The sequence below is a fragment of the Centroberyx affinis genome, unplaced genomic scaffold (genome assembly GCF_046629955.1).
Source record: "Centroberyx affinis isolate AG114_WGS23_722 - 3 ecotype Tasmania unplaced genomic scaffold, CSIRO-AGI_Caff_v1 ptg003635l_1, whole genome shotgun sequence".
Classification (NCBI taxonomy): Eukaryota; Metazoa; Chordata; class Actinopteri; order Beryciformes; family Berycidae; genus Centroberyx; species Centroberyx affinis.
This window is the reverse complement of record NW_027281544.1, coordinates 86,124-107,862: the sequence shown is the minus strand read 5'-3', so window position 1 is coordinate 107,862 and position 21,739 is coordinate 86,124. Positions and strand designations below refer to the sequence as shown.

Here is a 21,739-nt window from a genome sequence, read left to right as displayed (position 1 = left end):
TTCGTGTACAATCACTGACGCTGTATGAGAGGTGTTCTTGGCTGAGTCAAATACTGAACGGGATGATAAACAAGAGATCAATCAGTAGTTACATTGATTGGAAGAAAATATAAAGCTACTAACAACAATAATATCACTATCTTTTACTGTGGTCATGTATTTTGTTCATAACTGGCATAAACAGGTACTTAGTTCCATACGTAGGCCCACTGCAATACATAGTGACTGTCTCAGCTGAGTGTTAACTGTAATACTGCGGTCATATCCAAAATCAATCTTTAATCTCATGAGTTAGTTTCCGTTTAAAAAAAGTACTGATAACAATATTCATCTTCATAAACATTTTTTAGAATGACCTCTATGCAATGTCACTATTAGTACAAAATCTACTCATTTCATGTTAAGTGTTAATAATGCCACTCAAAACTACAAATGTAGTTCACAACAACAAGGGGCATCGTCTCCAGACCCTACAACTTCTGATTATCTGAGGTTGTCAAAATGGCTGACAAAGGCCATTACCATGGAGCCCGAAGAGAGGAAAATATCTATTTGGTAATAGGGTCAGACAAACAAAACATATAGATAGGCACTCCTTGTGCGTATGCGTAGTACAATCCTATTCTTGTCCACCTCATGCCCGTCATATCAAGTGGTTACAAAAAATGGTTATGATAAAATACTTACAAACTAAAAACAACAGTCCATGTCTTTTCAAAATGTGTTCATACGGAAATGTAAAATATTTCATATTCAACATGTCTATAGCTAGCCCGACAAACTGAGGTAAATTCACTGGCTGTCTGCAGCTGAGTGATGAGTGTGTACTGACAAACAGGCTGGCAGACACGCTTCATTCACCCTGGATGTGTGAGACAAACACGCCCATTCTCAAAACTTGGGTAAAAGCCTTTAAAAAGGGCTTTGATTGTAAGATATATTTGGAGTCACAAGTGATGAGCCATTTCAAGGGCTGTGATTGGTTGAAAATGCCATGTGACTCTAGTGCGACCAGTGGCAAGTAACAAACTGCATGGAGGAGGTACGGGGGTCTGGGAGGAGGTAAGGGGTTCGTGGAGGAACAGCGCGTATGAGGTAGGCTTTTGCTGTAAACAAAAAGGAAGAGTTTTGCAGTAAAGGAAAAAAAAAAAAAAAAGTAACTCATCAAATCTGGGAAGTAAGACCAGGGAGTCTGTGGCAACACTAGGGAACTTCACACACAACACCTCAGTACAATAGAGACCTACAGTTAATCATACAAGCTCATCAAAAAATATACAAAACAAAAAGAAATGCACAACTATGTATAACTCAAGAGGTAGTTGCTAATATCAGTACATGAATCGGTTACATACGTTCCTTTCAACATTGCTGAGCAGAGTTTGTTGAGTCAGTCGGTGGATGATTCCCAAAAGAATAAAATACACTTTTTTGGTTAATTCCCTGAGAACAGTTCATCATCCTGAGAGGAATTGTGGGTAAAAATGTAAAAATACATCATACAAAAAGATGTTATTTCCATAGAGATTTGAGCATGGGCTGTGCTCCTTGTGTGGTTTGGTCATTCACTTTTTTTTTTTTTGTACTCTCTGTCATGGTGCATTGTTGAGATTTGATTTTAACGCACGCACACATTCAAAAAGCTGTACATAAAAAACAACCGCAGTGTTGCACTTTCCGCAATAAGTCCCTCTTATTCCGGAAGAGCAGGTACAGCAAGCACTTCAGCAAATCTTACTTTAAATGCCTTCAAAAAATAAAGCCAAACTCTTTGGTATAGAAATATACCACAAAAAGTTGGTTGTCTACTTATAGAGCTTTAAAAACACACAAGCTAGTTTGATATCGTCATACAAAGTCATTTGATTTGTCAGAACATTAAGATACAACTCCAAAGTGACCCGACTTGAACTTTGTGAGGAGTCAACTTCAGATAAGCTCTTTTCACATTCAATATGGTCAGAGAAGAGTCGTTAGGTCACAAAATAAGCGCCACTAAAGCCATGCTTGGGATTCAAGTTATACCAAAAGCAGCACTTTCTCTCTCTCTCTCTCTCTCTCTCTCTCTCTCACTCCCTCTCACTCTCTCTCTCGGTGAATCAGTTTGAAGCACGAGCAGCAGTGACGGCGGCGTCCCGAAGAGGGGCGGCGCGTTTTAAACTCGCTGGCGCTCACAAACAAATGGTAGGCACGGATGGAAGAGGAACAGGCCGGTGAGATCTTACGAACACGGCCGGGACGCCGGAGAGGGCGAGCGGGTTGCTCATTCTGCGACGTTCATCTCCAACTGGGAAGAATGGGAGAGAGACGCTGGGCAGAGCGGCCGCACCGGTACCGCGATATCGAGACGGTCTGATGCCGCACCTTTAATGAAACAAGTCGGGTTGTTTTTGTGCTGTGTCAGCGCCGGCTGACCGTTACGACTGACGAAAGAGAGAGGATGGGGAGTAAAATGAGGAATGAACAAAGCGAGAGTGGGAATGTCACTGGTGTCACAGTCGAATGGAGAGAGAGGTATAATGGGCGCTTCATCTTAACGCCTGTTTCTGAGTGACAATAAAGTATCCCATGCAATATACAGGGCTATCCACCTATGTCAGAACTAACTCCTTATATATGCATTACTTAAAGTTAATATAATTTCAATTATATCTTGTAGCTTTACACATATATTAATGACTTATAGTGTGACTTATAAAGTGTAATGTTATTTTTTTTAACTAATCAAAATGGAAGCCTATATGCTAATAGTCCATACTGAAATACTGGTCAGTTTATTATCTTGGATCTAAACTATGATCTAGCTGGATAATATGATTTCTTACCTAAGGCATATCTATCTATGATTATAGGAAACAGAAAGGTTAATAGTGTCGACCCCCAGAGAAGAGGCGCTCTAGTTGTTGTTGTCTGCCACTGTTGTTTGTCTTTCTTTCAGCATGCGCAGCACACACACACACACACACACACACATTCTCTCTCTCTCTCTCGCAAAAACACACATGCTCACTCTTTGAAACGTTTAGCAACAATCAGTTGGTCCAGTCTACGTTGTGTAAGAGAGAGGGATGCAGTGGGCGTGAGTATTTTTGAGGCCGTCAAGATTATACAGAATCTATTTAGCAGCTCACCTTCTTTAACCCTTTCCCTCTGGAATCCATGGAAATTTTCCCTGCTAAAAAAATCAATAGGCCAAGCTAACAATCCTTTGGTTCTGAATTGTTGTCGCTTAGAGGGTCTGGGGCTTTTGGAAGTCTTCTTCTAATCCTTCTTACAATGAGCTGAATGTGCTGAAAAAGATGCATCGTGATTTTCGGAATGATTAGGCCTACGGAATATAAATTTGTGGCCTTAAATCCGGCCGGCCCTATAACTACAGACAACAACTGTGAGGAAAAAGCATTCAAAATGGCCGACACTTAGGTCCAGGGGGAAAAAAAACAATCATGAAACCGAGATTCATACCACGTTGTTTCACTCTTGAGCTGCACTGATTGAAACAAGAAACACACAGTCATTCCCTGCAGTCACTTTTCCAGCGGTGGTTGCCATAGCTGCACCAGATGACTGCAAGTCAGTCGGTCACACACATTCACGCACGTCCGTACCCCGTTGATCGTTGCCATAGCTGCGCTGGTCAAAGGAATATAAAAAAAAAAGAAAACAGAAAAAAAAGAAAAGTAAAGAAATTAAGACCTCCCATTTTTTCACAGGTGTGAGGTAGATGAGGGGGGCTTCAGGTATCCTTGGTTGAGGGGAGACAGGAGGGTCTGGGGTCAGCGGTGAAGGGTGCACCTCTACGGGCCGCTTCAGGATTTCCTCCACCTCTGGGTCCGGGGGCCGTGATGCGTGTGGGGCTCCTCCGGGGAGGAGGAGGAGCCGTCCAGGGGAGACGAGCCGGAGCGCTCCTCCTCCTCCGGGGGGTAGAGGTAGGGCCCGGTCCCCGGGCTGGAGGCCGAGGTAGAGGCGTGTTGGTCCTGAGAGCCTGTGGCAGGCGCCAGCGCCTTGTGGGGACACTGAGCCACCATGTGCGTGATGCTCTGGCAGTAGTGGCATTTCTTTGGCTGAGGGGGCAGGCCACACTCCTTGGCATGGTGATCCAGACCTCCACAGTTATAACAGCTGCAGGACAGAAGAGACAAGGGACAAGGAGGGAGTTCATTGGATGACGATGTGCAAACAATGCAAAACAAACAAAAATTGGAGACATTCATCACAGCTGGAAACATCCTCAACCTTCTATTAGTAACTTTGTAACATTCACCTATTCATTTTGTTAGCCCTCCAATGTAACCTTTTATATATTACTCCTATGATGTAATTCAAGATCAGATCACAAGCAGGAATTATATATTCTCTGTTACCTCTGTCTTTCACACAGTATAGGACATAGTTTATGGGATTTTTAAGATTGGATAAATATCTTAATATAATAGCACGTACATGTATTAACAAATACGGCAGTGACATGGTGAATTTACTTGTGGATGTCCATTATATTCCTGTCATATTGAATTGAACCCATAGATTGAACCCCACACTGCTGAGCTGAAAAATCAGCACTAACTAGCATTCACCACTAGATGGGAGTATGACACATACAATTGCTCCAGATCAAATCTGGGTGGCACTCTATGAGGCAAACCAATATATCTTATTTAATTTGACAGGGTGCAAAAAGGTGCCCAAAAAAGCTGCTCAACAGTAAGAAAGTAAAGAAGTGAAGACAAAGGCAGCAAACATTTCAACCCATCAGGCTGTCATCAGTTGTTTTTGCACAATGTAAAATTAAACATACTTTTACTATCTTTACTGTCCTTTTAATGCTCTTTTTTATGGCTTGATGCCATAAACAAGTCACAGTTCAGGATTGTTCCTTTTTAATTGGAGGTGAATTGAGCAATGTTCCTGGACTAACACACCCGAGGTCACCAGAACTGCGGTGTCAAATGTTTTGGAATTTCATGCTTACCAATATAAGACATCACTGTGTTACACGGTGATTGTAATTGAATGATATGGCTCAACAACTGGTTTGACAAGACAGCAGCAGCAGCGGCTCATCATTATGAAACAATGGTCATGGTACTTGCTATTTTAAGATGGGACCAATTTGACGGCCACAAAACAAAACAAGAGCAACCACAATAAATTCAGGCATGAGCACAAATAACAGCCATTAGCAAATTGCTACCACTACATAAGAAGAAAAGACGTGAAAGGTTCTGCAGAGGAAGGACAAGGTCTGTTTCAGCTCTGTCTTAATTGCCTCTGAGGAGGTTCTGATTCATCTGCAGGGAGCATTAAAGGTTCATGCTTCCATCCAATTTACAGTAACCACACTGAGATGGAATTAAAAATGAAATGGAATTGACCTGGGTTCATATTTACTACATATCAAAGCACATTTCTTTGGAGTGTTTTAAAAGGGATTTTATATAATCGTAGTTAACTTGTTGGTAACGGAATTGTTACCTAGGTAGTGCCTAGGTAATACAGCAGGCAATAGGTATGAAGGCAGGTTTAAGGACGCTATTAGCAACTATAAAGCCTCACATCCACCTGACTGGCTGAGGCTCTCATGTGGCCAGTGCTTGTGAAAAGAACAGCCTCCAATACACTGATTCTCCAGCTAGATTTATGTCATAAAATCGAATTATATTCACTTAATTTATTTAGCGCTTTTCAAAACTTTGTTGTAAAATGCTTCGCAAACCATAAAGCAACAATAAATCAAAGCAAATCGGATAAACAGGAATTTATGATTTTATAGTAGTATTACAGTTATTTTATTAGTTTATTGATTCAAAAATGCATTTGAAATCACAGATTAAGCAGTAAGTAAATACATTACAAGGCATATATTATTTAATTTCTAAATTTAGTTCAACTGATTTAAATTTAGAGCAGCGTAGATACATTCCCAGAGAACAAAGTGAGACATGGACTCAAAAAATTTAATAAAAAATGTCTTTGCAACAACAAACTTCTTGTGTAATCAAGAATCAGCAATAATGAGGCACCTCCTTGGGTGTTGCTGCTCATCAACATTGCCCAATTAGTTGTCATGTGTATCAATTTTTAGCAGCATTTAAGAATAACTTGCTTCAGAGACATTCTGCTTTAGGGAAAAGCAGTGTGTTTTTTTAACAGGATGGTGACTGATGAATACTTGAACTAAGGAAAAATTCAGCTACACTTGGTGAACTATTCATGAATATACTTTAATTATAAAACCAATACATTCCGCCGAACACAGCCTTCATCAAGATGTGATGAAGACCCTGCGGGAGTCTGTGTTAGACAAAATGCATTGCTTTTATAATTGAAGTTTCTTCATTAATTGTTCACCATGAGCAGCTGAATCTTTCAGTTCACTACTTGATTCAAACACCTTGGGAGAGCCGTGAATTTGCAGCAGATTTTCTTCCCTCCTTAACTGATGAGCACTTGTGAAGGGAATGGACCGCACAATGGTTGGTTACGTAACAGTGTGACCAGCAGGGGTCAGAACAGCGTAACAGCCACAGGAGCCGCTCACACTGCGCGCTCACAAAGAAAGAGATGACATCACAGGGAAGTACCTGCCATCTCTAAATCCAATACTGCCTTACTACCACCTTACTGGAAGGTGGAGACACTTGACCTAACACTGGATCAATTATCCCAAATAACCTGAATAATTCAGCTGTGTAAAACAATCAGGGAGCCTTCTCTCTCAGATACGGTTTCCTCTCTAAGGAAAGGATTTCTTTTCACACCTTAAAATACTGGATGGAAGGAGCTGCGATCTGTGCAACGCAGGCAGCTCCTATATATTTGAAGGAGCAACGTAAAGCAGGGCAGAGTTGGACTTTCTGATGTTCTAATGCTATGTAGGCATGCGATGGCTTCCTACAACAGACACAGATGCAGTATATACTCCACTTGGGAGTCCGCCTGGCAGGGTTTGCTAATACATGAAATGAAGGCATTCTCTGTCTGCGGGCAGCAGGAGAAGGACGGGGAACACAGCCTCCTCTGCTTCAACCATCAGGCGTTTTCAAGGAGCTCCATATGGCTCCCTCTGACAGATTTTAGCAAAGCACCCTTCAGGATTTTACTGAGGACAAAGCAATTGATTGAGCTACCGCTGCATAGTGCATTGAAATGCATATAAGCCCAATCCATCCCTCTGCTAATGCCGTCTCTAATGTAAAAGCTGGCAAATTGACTTAAAATAGTGTGGCAATGGCAGGCAAAGTGCCCTATTCAATTCCTTATTATGGTGCAGAATAACCATGGCAACAGGCATGTACTTGGGCAGATTGAATAGATTGAATCTATAATCTCTGCCCACTCAGAAATAGCTCACTGCAGTAAGACGTCCATATAACTTATGTCTCCTATACCTGCTACCTAGTGTAGCACTGCTGGCTGAAAGCAGCTTCCCATATTCACATGGTTTTGTTTGATGGAACATGGTAGACTGCTGATATGTGAATCCATTTGAATTCTTACAGAAAACACAAAATAATTTCATGCTTTTTGTCCCCCATTCTTAATCTTATTATTCATGCACATTTGATCCTGCCGTGCTTGACGCCGATACTCACCGGTCTCCCTTTGGTTTGCGTTTCTGGAGCGGGACCTTCCCTTTGGGTCTCCTCTCGCTGCCTGCGCAGGGTCCCCCACCAGGCCCCGTCACCCGCAGGGACTCCAGGCCCTTGGAGGACTTCTTGTAGGTGAACTCCACCTGCTCGCCCTCCTTCAAGCTGCGGAAGCCCTCCATCACCAATTTACTCTGTGGAGGAAAAAACAAAAAGAGAGAAAACCCATTTAAAACTGGCACGCTCTTACAACTGCAGATAACTCTTGATGACTTGGGAGTGAGTTCTTTTAAAAAATGAATCCTTTATAATGCCTAAAATACAAAAAAGGATCTATATCTCAGTCGGGAGAGTTGCCGCTATTTTGTGGGCTGTAAGTAAGATTTCAGCTAGTGCCTCTGTTGCTTGAAATTGCACCTATTTAAGGCCCATTTTCAGAGTATCAAAGCATTAAGATGCACCTGTCTCTGTGGAGATGGCCTGATAATAAGATACAGATCTCAAGATGTATGACTTTTTGTAAGAACTCAGTTTGACGTTAGGTGTGTTGCAATATGAAGCAAGAGGGAAAATGGCCAAAACACATATCTGGGATGTTCTAATTATCTTCAGGACATCCAAATGACCTTGAATAATGGCGAACCAGTCATTAGGAGCCCATCAAAGTGATTCATAGGGTTTGGGACTGCTGTTATTTCTTCATTAAATAGACAATCGGTCATCTTCAAAGACTTTAAAGACATGTTGGTATTGAGTTGTATTACATATTGACTGGAAGCTTAGGGTATTTTTTATTCCCTGAAGCTGTGACATTCCTATTTGTTACTATGAACTGAGAAAGACTGTATGGTTTACACAAAAGTAGGCTACAATAGGCAAATGAATGGTAAGAGCTTCTGTCTCAAACATGCAAGTTCAGTTGAAATATACGTTTTTCTTACCGATTACCACCAAAGACTCAATTTGAATCACAATTTTTACCTTTCATCTGCACAGCAAAAACATCACTGTTAATTTAACTGTGTAAAAATCAACCCTAGGCCAGTGTTTATGTGTATATGTAAGTCCATACCCTTCAGAGCTAATTTAACCCTTTTAGATACAGCCGACCCAGAGCCATATCAGCTCTGTGAGTGGACACACAACACTAGTCAACTCCAAATAATTGTCACTGAAAAACACTGGAAAATGTGCACCTGCCCTGCCCTTCATCCAGCTCCAGAACCACAAAACATTTAACATCCACTTGCACACTCATACACCCAATGCCACACGACAAACACAGCAAGACGGAGACATCATTTCCAACACGGCGAATTGACTCTAAGTGGCTCGTACCAACTGCCATGACGGTCACAGCACAGAGGGGCTTATCTCTGAGAGTGCGTCCTTGCCTCACTCCCCCTATCTACTTATCACAGAGGCACCATTTCCTATTCTTTCTGTGTGTGTGTGTGTGTGTGTGTGTGTGTGTGTGTGTGTGTGTGTGTGTGTGTGTGTGTGGGGTGGGGGGGGGGAAGTGTCGCACCCATGCAATCATTTCCCTCGACGCAACCACCATCCATCTTATCTGCATGATCGGAATTATTGATTTGGTTACTACATAACCACCGGACAATGATTTATGTCTTGTTGATGGTACAGAAGGAACGGCGGATAGGTGCTGTATCCGTGACCTTCATGGATCGCACCGAGCACCGACGGATCCGGGCAGAGGTAAACACACACCCACAGGAGCACACACAGTACAGAGCAAACCTACTACCTACTATACATCCAGGCCTATAAATATCACGCGGGGGTCTGTAAATGCAGCGCCTCCCGACAAGACAGATGTGTAGGAGATAGAGGGAGAGAAAGGAGCGACTGGCGATAGGGAATCAAATGCCCTCGAAGAGAGAGAATATAGTGAAACGCAAGAGGGAGGAGAGAAAATGTGTTCAACAGCACTTCTCATAATGTGATGCGCCTGCAGTTACAGGAAGCAAAAGAGGTGTTTGGGTAAAGGGGGAAAACGTGTCTACTCCAGAGTAAAAAAAAGAGATATGTGAGAATTAATTGCAAACTAAGAATAGAGTTTGCACTCATTGCACTCTGTAACGGAGGGATTTGTCTGACTGCCACAGTACAATGCCACAAAAAGTGGAAGGTGGGATAAAATAGGAAGGAACAAATAAACGAAAGGGAGTTTTCTGATTTATTTTATGCTTCTGAAAAACAAGTTTGAGGAGAGTTGACTGGTAAAAATGTGTAAAACTGTAAATGTCTCAATGATAAGTTGCATTTCATCCCGTTTCATGTGGAAACTGTATTTTTTAGGATCTAATTTATTTGGAAAAATAATAAAACAAAAATGAAAAGAGTAATACAATCAAAATAATACATTTGCCAATGCATCAGGCAGTGTACTTTTCAAAATTCAATACAGATAACTTGACTGACAAAGTCACAACAATCCTGAGTTTAGTGCCTAAAATCACTTAAATTATTTCAAATAAATTCTTAAGACATTTATTAAATCTTCCACAATAGATTGTATTAAAGTGGAATAGGCCAGCACTATTCTAATGCATAAATGCCATTGGAGATATAAAAGAAAAAGGAAGTTTAATGTCAGGCAAGTAAAGTTCATATTAAACAAATCAAAGCTTGAGTTTAACCTAAAGGAGCCAGTTATTTCATACAGTTTACTAAACTTAAGACTTTACACTTTAAACTTCTTCCTTCAATAAACTGTATACTTTCTACATATAAGGCCTAAACAGCTGAGCTCAAAAGACCAAATAAAATCCATTAAAAACTATCTACAAAACTCCTTGCAACACAAAATGTTTAAAAAGAAAAATATAAGCTAATTCAACTTATTTCATTTAGTACTATGTGAATTAGATTTTGCTATTGAAAAAAAGCTTTTAAAAGGCCATGAAATATATAGAATACCTTGACAGATTTACAAAGATAATTCTTGTGTTATTTTATTTTGTTGCAGAAAGTTGAAAAGAGAGATCCCTGTAGGGAGATTTCCGATTAATCTTAAACATGAATATGGTTTAAATAATTTTAAAGTAATCTGTACATGATAATATATTTGTATATGTATTTCCTACAACATGCAGTGTTTATCTAAATCTTAACAACATCAATAATTATTAATTGTTGCTCAAAGGGCACTGAAAAGATATGATACAAAATCAAATAATGAAGTCACAAACAGCAAATTATGCTTCACATAACTCTTCACAAATCGCCCTTAATAAAAAACTGAAAAGTTGGATTTTTTCCCAGCACTGACTAATTAATTAAGCTTATAAACAGAACAACAGTGCCTTGTGCTATAATAGGACAACTTCTTTGAAGCTTGTCCAAAGACTTCCATATGCTGCAGTCTGTTTCAAACACCCTTTACCTTTCCACATTTTACAGGGGTGGAAAATCATATGTGCTGAAATATTCCATACAAGCTTTTCTCCATTAATTCATTCATCCATTCATTCATGAATGCGTTTGTCAATTCCCTCCCTCCAGTTAGTGTGGGTGATGGCCCAGGCCGGCTCGTAGTCGATAGCTGATGGAGGGCTCATCCATTTTGGGCGTTTTGGTATTGGATTTGGCTTTGAGGAAAACACAAGGATTGGGGAATGGGAATGAGGGAGAAGGGATTCTGCACAGCAGATGCGAGAGCGGGAATAAAGCAGGAAGGACAATGGGGCGAGTCACAAACTGAGCTTGTGACTTCAGCGTAACGTAAGGATCAATCTCCAGTGGCTGCACTGCAATAAGATCACAAATATCAAGATTCAAGACTTAATAATTTATTGCTATATCGACCAAAATTGCCAGGACAAGGCATTTACGCACACATATCCATATATAATACCCATTCTACTATCCGGTAGATATGAAAGCTGGCTTTCTATTTTTATTAACCAATCATTCAGAGCAACCTTAAGCACACATTCAAATTAATATGCCAATTGATTTTATGTTTCACATCACTAGACCATTCAAATGACTGAAAGGCATTTCCCAGAGCAAAAATCAGTAGATTGCAAATAAATAATGAATAAAAAATAAATAAATGCATTGTGAATAATGATGAATAATCATCGATTGCTCTGCGGACTGTGTGGCCCATGAGCCTTTCCTGTTCCTCTCCTGTCTTCAGTCGACAGGCTGCTTGCCTCTCCAGGTCAAAGTTGAGTGGTTTGGCTCAGTACCCCACCCCCCCCTGCTACCCTCAATGCCCACAATGCACCAGTGAGGAAATCACACAACTCCTTTTGTTCTGCAGAAATACAGGAAAACACACACATCTCCTGCATGCTACGTGCCGTTGGTCTTGATCAGTTCTGGTGTCGCCTCTTGCCTTTGTGTCTCACATCTCACATGAGTTTAATTCCTTTTTTCTGCAACATGGACTTGCAGCAACTTGGCCTCTCCACAATTACGTAATAAAACGTAACGTGGATTTACATGAGTGTGCGGGAGCCCATGTGGATCTTACATGCCTGTGTGTGTGTGTGTGTGTGTGTGTGTGTCAGCGTGTGTGTGTGAGAAAAAAAAAAAAAAAATCAGAACCGGTAACCCGAGTCCCCTCCTCTCGAGTGACCTGGCGGGTGTCCTGACCGGTTTCAGTTTACGCACAGAGGTCAGGAAAGGGCACGGCCAGGGAGAGAGAGAGAGAGAAAGAGAGAGAGAGAGAGAGAAAGAGAGAGAACACAAAATGGAGGAGTGGCCTGGAGCGGGGTGTGGGAGGTGGGTGGGGTGGAGAGGGAGGAGAGTTGGGGAGGAGGAGAGGGAGGAGGGGGGGTGGGGGGTTTCATGGAAATGCCTCCAGCGCATTCTGTTCAGCTCCAATGGAGGAGCAACTCCTGATCAGTGGCTGGACTGGGGAGGGTTTGGGGGGGGTGGGGGGGGGGGCCCAGGAACAAAACCCCCATTTGATCAGGAGCCCCACAGGTCAGCGGCAGAAATCCGGGGGTCAGCGGTATAACCATCCCACCACCACCCCCTGCCCGACTGGAGGACCACACCAGCGCTCGCGGGCCGGCCTGGGAGGCACCGGCCGCCTCGCCCCGCGCCAAAGATCAGGAGCACAGCCGCTAAAAATGGAAGCAACGGAGCCGGCGAAATGGAGACCCGACGTATTCTAAAATGGCCCGACTGCGCGTACGAGCCTGCGATATGTAACAAATATCTTTCCGTGTGCATTCCTAAGAGTACATGTGTGTGCGAGCGTGTACGCGTGCGCATCGGCGTGTGTGTGTGTGTGTGTGTGTGTGCGTGTGTGTAGGAAGGAGCCAGCGATCAATACGGACTCCAACATCCTGGATAGAAATAGCCCTCCTTTTCATCAGCCAGGCCGTCGTCATCACCAGGCCCGGCAATCAATACAGGAAACTGTAACGTGAGGGGATGGGAAAGCAGAGAGGATACCCACCACCCTCCCAGCCTCTCCGTGGCGACCACCGGCTCATTATGGGATGCTTTCAATCAAGAGGCGGGCCCATGCGGAGTGTACGCCTCTGTGTGTGTATTAAAGAGTCGCTGACTGGGTGTGTGTGTGCGTGTGTGTGCGTGGGGAGAGGGGTGGGGGGGGTGTATAGGGGTGAGGGCGAAGGAGATGGCGTTCACCATGTGGCGTGGTGCCATTAAGTAGCTTTTTACACACAGGAAATGCTAAGTGGACAAAGCTGGCCCAGATCAGCTCAGATGGACGTAACCCAACAGGACGCATATAAACCAAAGAAGAAAGAGGGGGGGGGGGGGGAGAGAGAGAGAGAGAGAGAGAGAGAGAGAGGAAGGAAGAAACACATGCACACACGAACACGCATGCCGGCGCAAACCACCAACAGAGGCGATCTCATGGCGCTGACACCCCAGCCCTCCTCAACACGTTGTCATTAGCGGCCCTGACCCTTGACCCCCGCCCAACCCCCATCAAACACTTAAGGGCCTTCACGTTTCCCCTGCCTCAAATTAACAACGTCCAACGCCCCCGATTATGACTGGGGCAAATATTTGATCTGGGGGAGGAAGCACTAGATCATCTTGCTACATTTATCAGCGTGGAAGGGGAAATGAACCTTGCTGAGGTGGCTGGTGATAAAACACACGCCCCGCTAATAACTGGACCCATTCAAAACAGAAACACCGTTACAAAGTATGTCTGCTTCCATAAACGGGAGAGTTTTGTTTCCAAAATGAGATATCCACAGTTTGAAAATAAGTGGCAGCTACTCTTAGAAAATGATTAATAGCAAGAAAATAAATCTATTCTTTTTGAAGAATAATAAGTAAGTAAAAAGGTTGTTGGTTGATAAAACAATAACATTTTGACAGACTGGATCCTTCATATTTTAGAGATATTGAATGATAAACCTCAAGTAAGAATCTTTTCCTCGAAATGGATATATAGCCTTATGAAAAGACCTTTTCAAATATACATGGTTGCACTTTTCTTTGTCGGAGCTGAGTATGTAGAGGCAATATTATTCGTCTGCCTGGTTTGAAATCATAATCTAAAATTGATTTCATTGCAGTACATTTGCGAAGGCAAGAACCAGCAGTTATTTTTTTTCTCTGTGTATTTGGCATTGAACTCAACAACAGGGTTAGCGCAGCAAATTAGTACTGATAAATAACTAATGATATGAGAAACAAGATGGAAGTAGGATGATGGTTATGAACTGATTTGTTTGCTAATGACATTGACAGATTAATAGAAGAAGAAAAACCTGGTCTAAACAAACTTTTTCTATCAATGTATCTATCTATCTATCTATCTATCTGCTTCATTCACTCATTTCATTACAAAAGTGATTAAAAACAAATCTAAAAAGTCACTGTGGATCTAATCCTTACTCTTTACATGCCATTCTGATGTCTTGTGTATATGCATGTTTTTTTTTAATTATTTAATAAGAGTTGCACAAACAGTTTATTTCTCTCTTTTTCTGCTGGCCTTTTAGATGGAAGCGTCTCAATTTCAATCCCATTACTGATGCATTTCAAACAGTGTTAAAGACCAAAACACTTCCCAAAAGTAAAGTCTAAACATATTTTCATACATGTACTTTCCCATGCTCCTGTTTTACTTGATTAGGCTCAAGCAGAATGACATAACATTTGCTGCTTTAATTCAATATGAAGCCAAGGGAAAAAAAACCTTGAATATCACAAGATATATGGAATGATAATGTATGAATGACTCCATTCAATAGTAATTCATATCTTCATAAGTTTTATCTCTTTATGTACGTCACCATGGCGATCTGTGAAGAGTGCCTGATCAAATCCTTCAATAGTCTTTGCATAAAACAAGATTGAAAGAATGAATGTTGTATTAATACCCTGAACAGAACAGGAATAAATGGATGAGTAATCTCTGTTGCTCTTATTTTAATTTTTTTTTAAATGCATCAGCCAAAAAGCTTAAAGTTCAAGGTTCTCTCTTTCAAAGAGACACATACTGGATTTGTTTGAATTATGTTTCATAAATGGCTTATTGTTGTATGTTTCCAATGACTAATAAAACCCAGTCTGTTCAGGTTTTTAAAACTATACATAAAATAAATGTCAGAGGTGCAAATATCACCACCGATCAACTTCTCCCCACGTCAATAAACCAGAGTGGACTGTGCAGCCGCTGCCTTTGTGTTCCAGGTGAATTGCGGCTTGTTTTGAGCCCCGCTCGGCTACTAGTCCGCCACCTTTCCAATTACCAATCATCTCCGCCGTATGTGGCCAGCTCCTCAAAAGGAAGTCACATGACTAGTCTTTCTTCTTCTTTTGCGTTTTTTGATGTGCAGAGGGGAAGGGGGTGGCGGTGGGATAGTGTGGCTGCAGGAGAGACAAAGCCTGATACTGGCTATCTGGAGGCAGTGATGGGTGGGGCCTGCATGCCAAACGGTGACACGGACCAGAGGTTAATCTCACTAGGGGCCCACTTTAACCTCGCTACACAAAACACACACACACACACACACTCTTGCACACACACACACACACACAACCCGCTCGCGTGCACACACACACACACACACACACACACTCACACACACAAAACCTAAAACATCTTACAAAGGTTCACATGTAGACATCAACAACCTGGCGGCAATGGCAGAAAGTGAAACCTAAAAAACCACACACACACACATGCAAAGTGAACACACACTCTTGAGGTTTCAGAAGAATAGCAGCAGCAGCAGCAGCAGCAAACTGTTCAACATTTCAAACTGATTACCAACAAAGGGCAAGCAGCCCCCCAACCCCCACCCCACCCCACCCCTGCCCCCCACCCCCCCCACCCCCACCCAACCCTCCTGCCTTTTTGTCTTTAAAGAAATTCCTCTTTTTAAAGAATGCCTGAGGAGAGAGCACCCCCCATGTCCCAGCAGGAACTCACACACACACACACACACACACACACACGCAAGCACACACACACACACACGCAAACACAGAGTTCAGGTAGAAAAGGGTTGACAAACAAGAGATACTAACATTGCTGATCATGGTCAACAGTAGAGTTGTGTGTAGAATCACTAACTAGAGAGGTATGGAGAAGCTTAATTGTGCTCCCTCTCTCTCTCTCTCTCTCTCTCTGTCTCACTCTCTCTCTCTCTCTCACACACACACACACACACACCTTCCAAAAGGAAGTGATCAGATAGGAGCTCTGATGAAGAGGCCTCCCAGGAAGAACTCGTGGTCGGGCGGGGACCCTCTCGCTGACTCACACACACACACACACACACACACACACACACACACACTCTCCTTCTCCCTCCCTCTCTTGCCTCCTGCTCTTCCACTCGCTCGTCTTTTTCCAACCTCCCTCCCTCCCTCTCTCTCTCATGTTTTCCTCCTCTACTACTACCACCCCCCACCCACCCACCCACTCTTTCATTCCCCCACTTATTTTTTTTCCCACATCCCTCCTCTTTCCCTCTCCTAGGAAAACTCCTCCTCTCTCTCTCTCTCTCTCTCTCTCTCTCTCTCTCTCCGGGCTTCTCCTGTCCTCATGCTCCCTCTTTCCCTTCCCTTCTGCCTCCCTTTCCCCTTCGTTCTACCTCTCCCTCTGCCTCTCCCATGCATGTGGTCAGTGTTCTGCAGAAACAAATTCTCCAATTCTGCTACTATTTTTACTGCAGCTGACAGCAAACCTTGTAGCATAAATGCAGAAAATATTGCATGACCTTTGGGACCAAGCCAAACTCCCTCTCTCAACAGTTCCTGTCTATATAATAAATTGTCTCTGAATAGAAACGCCGCCATCATGTATCCCAACTTTTCAGGAATCGAACAAAAAACGTTCTTACATTCAGACTGATGACAAAATGTGCATTTCAGGTGCTTTATCTTGCACACAAGACAAACTACCTGACTTTTGGGTCAATCTGGAGAACATCTAACAAACAAATACAACCTGCAAATAGCAACAATCTGTCCCAACGTCTATGAGCTGGCAGCAGAAAGAAAGAGAGAGAGAGGGATAGAGAGAGAATGGGAGTGACTGAGTGAGTGAGAGTGTACATACATATATATAAAGTATGTATGCGTATTGTGTACTGTTTGTTTCTGGTAAACGACTATGTTTTATATCTGTTGTAAATGTACAGCTGCACACATTTGGGTGCAGACTATCATGTGATGTCCTGTCCAAAAGGCCAATATAAACTTATGATTCAGACATTGTATGCTAATAAATTGTATCGAAAGTTACCGTTCTTGTTAGAACGATTATTAGGAAGATATGCAGAAATAAATTTGAAAATGCAATTAGCTGTGCATAATTTGAGAAAATTGACATCCACACCAGGAACTGAGGCTCATCAGCCGCAACGTGATTTTCACCGTTGCTTCCTCGTTGTAATCCAAATACCGAGGCTAATTCTTTCAAACCACATCATGGATTTGAGAACAGAAACAGAAACCTATATGGCTCCAGCCTCTCTGGTCCTATAGGTTACAAAATGCGGAGACAGACAGTGTTCATTTGACTTCTGCTCGGCTCTTCAGACTGTTTCCATCTATATCAGCCTGATCCACTTGCTAAGCAGACATCTTTGGCCAGTAGGAAGCTCACAGTACAGTCGCTCCATAAAGCCACAATATGAATGTATTCAATCCAAAATTGTTCACAATGTGCGGCAATATCCACTTTCCTGATCCTCTCCGCATTATCAATATTCACTTTTCATCAGCAGCAGCATCAGCAGAACAAAAACTGTACCCACACGCACATTGAAAGGCGGACACACATAATGCACATCCATGGTGATGAAGATAGATGTCATGGTCAACATATTGCTTAAACATAATCCACTGAAAAAGCAGTGTTTAACTCCTTTTCACAATGTTCTCCCAGTGAATACAGCAACATATTAATATAATTCAGCATTTCCAAATAATAGGGCTACATTTGTAAAGAGCGTAATTTATTTCACAGCCATAGAAAAAGTTGTGACATGTCACAGAAGACAGCAAGTGAGATGAATGCAACCATAGAACACAGCAGCATGGAGAGATAAAGCAATGAAAAGCTCAACAAGGAATTTCAGCGCTGCAAACTGTCTCACTGGTGTATTTGAGAAAGTAGTCTAAGTGTTATATGAAGGGATGTAATAGAGGGAAAAGGTTGGTGAGGATAAGGTCACAAATTATTAATAATAATAATAAATATATATAGATTTTTGTAGATATTGGTAGTTGTTTGCCTAATGATGATCACTCCACCTTTTTATTTACCACTACATCACTGGCTATCTGAGCCACAATACGCCCCCCCCCCCCCCCCCCCCCCCCCCCCACCACCACCACCACCACTAGTTCAGTATAACATCCCGAGAGCCCACAATAAAAACACCTCAGGAGAGGGTGCCACATGAAATGGTGAAAATGACTCTCCTCATCCTCTGTCGTTCCTCCCCGACTCTTTTAAAGGCACTTTATAGGACCGTAAAAAAAAGGGGCGATTTAACGGCAGAGAGAGGAGCTCAAAGAGGGGAGGCATCAACTGCTCTTTGTTTGCTGCAGAATAAAGACGAAAATAAGGCCGCCGAAATGAACTCGATGCACCAATAAATCAACTGTATCTGCCACAGAAGAAGAAGAAAAACAGGCCAGGCTTGTGCTTCACGTCACAAGTGAGCGTGAGTGTGAATGCGGATAGGAGGCTGGTCGTGCAATTAAGCGACCGCCGTTACATTTCAATTGATCACACGGTGGCTATGCAATTACTGTCGACATCAACAAGTGACACAAACAGCAACACCGGCCCCAAATCCAGTTCCTCTGCACGTAATCTTCTGCATGAGTCACTATGAGCGTGCACTGTTTTACTATCTTTTTTCCCCTTTTTTTTTTTTTTTTTGCATGCCTTCCGACATGTTGGCTGGCTGGATATCAACCAGGCTGTTCTGTCCATGAGGCCAAGAGTGAAACTGGGGCTAGAACTGTGTCATAGCCACACGAAATTTCTTCCCTTCCCTGCCCAGTGCAGAGGGAAGCGAGGGAGGACGAGGGGGGGGGGACTCGTGTGGCTTTAAGGGGAAACCTAACATGTTTTTCAACCCTATGGACAACGTTGTGATTACACAGTAACGACGTTTGGCCGTGCAAAACATCCGGATGATACACATGTAACCGCCGATTGGTGCTTAGAGAAGAAATGAGGGGAACCTGGGGGATCAAGATAGGATTTGAAGTGACAATGAAATTGTAGGCCTATTTGAAAAAAGAGAGAAAAACACACACACAGGCTAGATCTCATCAATCACTCGTCACTTTTGAAAACCCAAGTCCATGACGAGGCCGATGCTCACAACATCATTGCAAAGCAGATGTTATTCTTCGTTTATGTTTTTTTGGCGTCAACTTACTTGGTGGACGAAAACATCCAGAGGGGGGTCGACGGGGCTCCCTTCGCTGCTGGTCATTGAGATAAATCCAAAGCCCATCCGGACATTGAACCATTTGCAGAAGCCCGAGCCCGACAGGACCTGAGGTCGAGTCCGGTCCTCTTGCTCGGTGGACTTGGCGGGGTCTTCTCCGCCACCTTTACCCGGCCCTCCTACAACAGGGGGGCACACAGTTAGTACATTTGAATGGTTCAAAGTTACACCGCATAGGGATGACTATTTCCCTGTGCGCGCACGGGTTTTTTTTTGTTGTTTTTTTTTACATAAGTTTAATGGGCTCGGTTGCGTAAAACTTCTTGAAGAAGAAGCGCGGGGGGAATCCCCCTCCACTCGCAAAGCGCTATGTGAAGTTCAGGGTCGGTAGAAATTTCCTGTTCTAGTATTTTCGAGATCAGCCAAGCGACCAGAGGCGCATGGTGGAGTGAACCAGTGTGCATCAACGCAAACCCTTCCCCAAAAAAGTTGTTTGTCGGTCTATGACACATGATCGCCTCTCATTCATTCACAAGCATGCTCAGTCGGTGGAACTTGTGGAGGATTTCTGTCGTGCATCTACTGCACATAGACTTCTAACGTGGAGTTGTAGGCTATAGGATCCACAAGGCAGGTGTACACATGGTTCCTCTATAGCTTTACCACTGGGCAGAGCAGCCTATACGCTCTAACAATGCATAATCTTAATGCAGCAAAACAGAGTTGCATATGGTGATCGTCAGGGGCGGTTCGGGTCGTTTTAAGGTTTATAACAATAATCCCCGCGCACCTTTGCGCGACCACATAGACAAACTAAGAGCAGAAAATAGAAAATAATTGCAGAATAACCTTCGGCCATGTTTCCCCGCGGACCCTCTGCGCCCAAGTTGCAATAGAGAAGCTTCCTCTGCGAAAACGGGCTGCGGTAGTCACCATTAATCCGACATCCTCGATCCCATCGGTCACCAATTTAGCTCGCATGGTACGGCGTGCTTTCTGCCTTTTGATATTTTTGTCATGTCTCTCTCTTCCCTTCAATCCCTTCCTCGCTCACACCACCTCTGTAGATCTCTCTCCCTCTCTCTCTCTCTGTCTCTCTCTCTCTCCCTCTCTCTCTCCTTCGCTCTCATTCGCTCTCTAGCTGGCTGTGCCCGTTCCCGTAGTGAGAACACGTGACTTTGTCAATTACATGCTTTCTTGCTACTAATTTCTCTCCCTGCGATTCCAGGGAAGTGGGGGAATCGGACTCGCAACCAACGACATCAGTCATCCCTGTGGTTAGATAAGCAGGAAAGAATCGGCCTATATGTCCTTGCAATGCACATATGTGAGGAAATGAGATTTAGGCTTAGATTTAGCCTATGTTAAGGGTCTGATGTGGCTACTTAGTCTCATAGGCTGCTTCACTCTGAGATTAGATGAGATGAGATTAAATGAAACTTTAATGATTCCCCTGGGGTAAACCGGATCGTCGCCGCAGCGGTAGGATACACTGGAGACAATGCTACAAGCAATTAGAGCAAAAGAACATAATGAGGTTAATGCAGCCAATAAATAAACAAAGGCACGGCCGTGCTCGTTGACAGATTTACATCGTACACTGCAAGCTGTTCACATTAGCAGGTGTACGTGAACATGCTGCATATACAGAAGTGTGTTCAGGGTGTATTGTAGGTTATGAGATTTACAAATGGCGGTAACATAAATACAGAAATATGTGCACGAGCCTAACATTCCTGTGGCTGATGCATAGCATTTCAAGGAGTATTTTCTTAGACATTATTAAAAAAAAAATGATGGAGGGGATAAAGTTGTGTGTGATGAATGTACTTATGGTACAAATGAAATGCACAATGGCAACAAAACATGGAGAGGTACATATATTTTCACAACCTTATCTCAACTATTCATTTTACACTTTTATAGCTTCACTTCAACTGTTCCAGACCTATAAAGAATCCTGTTTTTATTATTATTATTATTATTATTATTATTTATTGGTTCATTTAAATGTCAGTTGGATAAACTCATCTCTTCATTACAGCTGTAATAAACAGATATGTACTCAGTGGAATCAGAGTTTACCCTTTACCTGAAATCAAAATCACTTTTTAACATTATAAAGCAAACTTGAATGATGAGTTATTGGTTTAAGTGATCTATAGTAGGCTACCCATATTGTTTAAGTTGTTTATGGGCTCTTGCTCCTCACATATGACCAGCTACCTCCCAGCATCACCACAGTGGGCAACA

At 42.7% G+C, this 21,739-nt stretch overlaps 1 protein-coding gene across 1 annotated transcript; it reads right to left on the bottom strand.

Moving 5' to 3' along the window:
* Positions 1-3,809: 3,809 nt before the first annotated feature.
* On the bottom strand, positions 3,810-20,345 carry lin28b (lin-28 homolog B (C. elegans)). Its single transcript, XM_071540446.1, has 4 exons — positions 20,336-20,345; positions 19,475-19,665; positions 7,596-7,783; positions 3,810-4,122 (listed from the first exon to the last, which is right to left on the bottom strand). Exons 1-4 carry the CDS (start codon positions 20,343-20,345, stop codon positions 3,810-3,812), a joined length of 702 nt encoding a protein of 233 aa, XP_071396547.1.
* Positions 20,346-21,739: the final 1,394 nt, after the last annotated feature.

What these genes read in the sequence shown, in the direction of transcription:
- lin28b (XM_071540446.1), bottom strand. An exon ending in TGGATGTTTTCGTCCACCAA is followed by an intron (nt 7,784 to 19,474) that starts GTAAGTTGACGC and finishes TTTCCTCCACAG; the next exon opens with AGTAAATTGGTGATGGAGGG. An exon ending in CGCAAACCAAAGGGAGACCG is followed by an intron (nt 4,123 to 7,595) that starts GTGAGTATCGGC and finishes TCTGTCCTGCAG; the next exon opens with CTGTTATAACTGTGGAGGTC.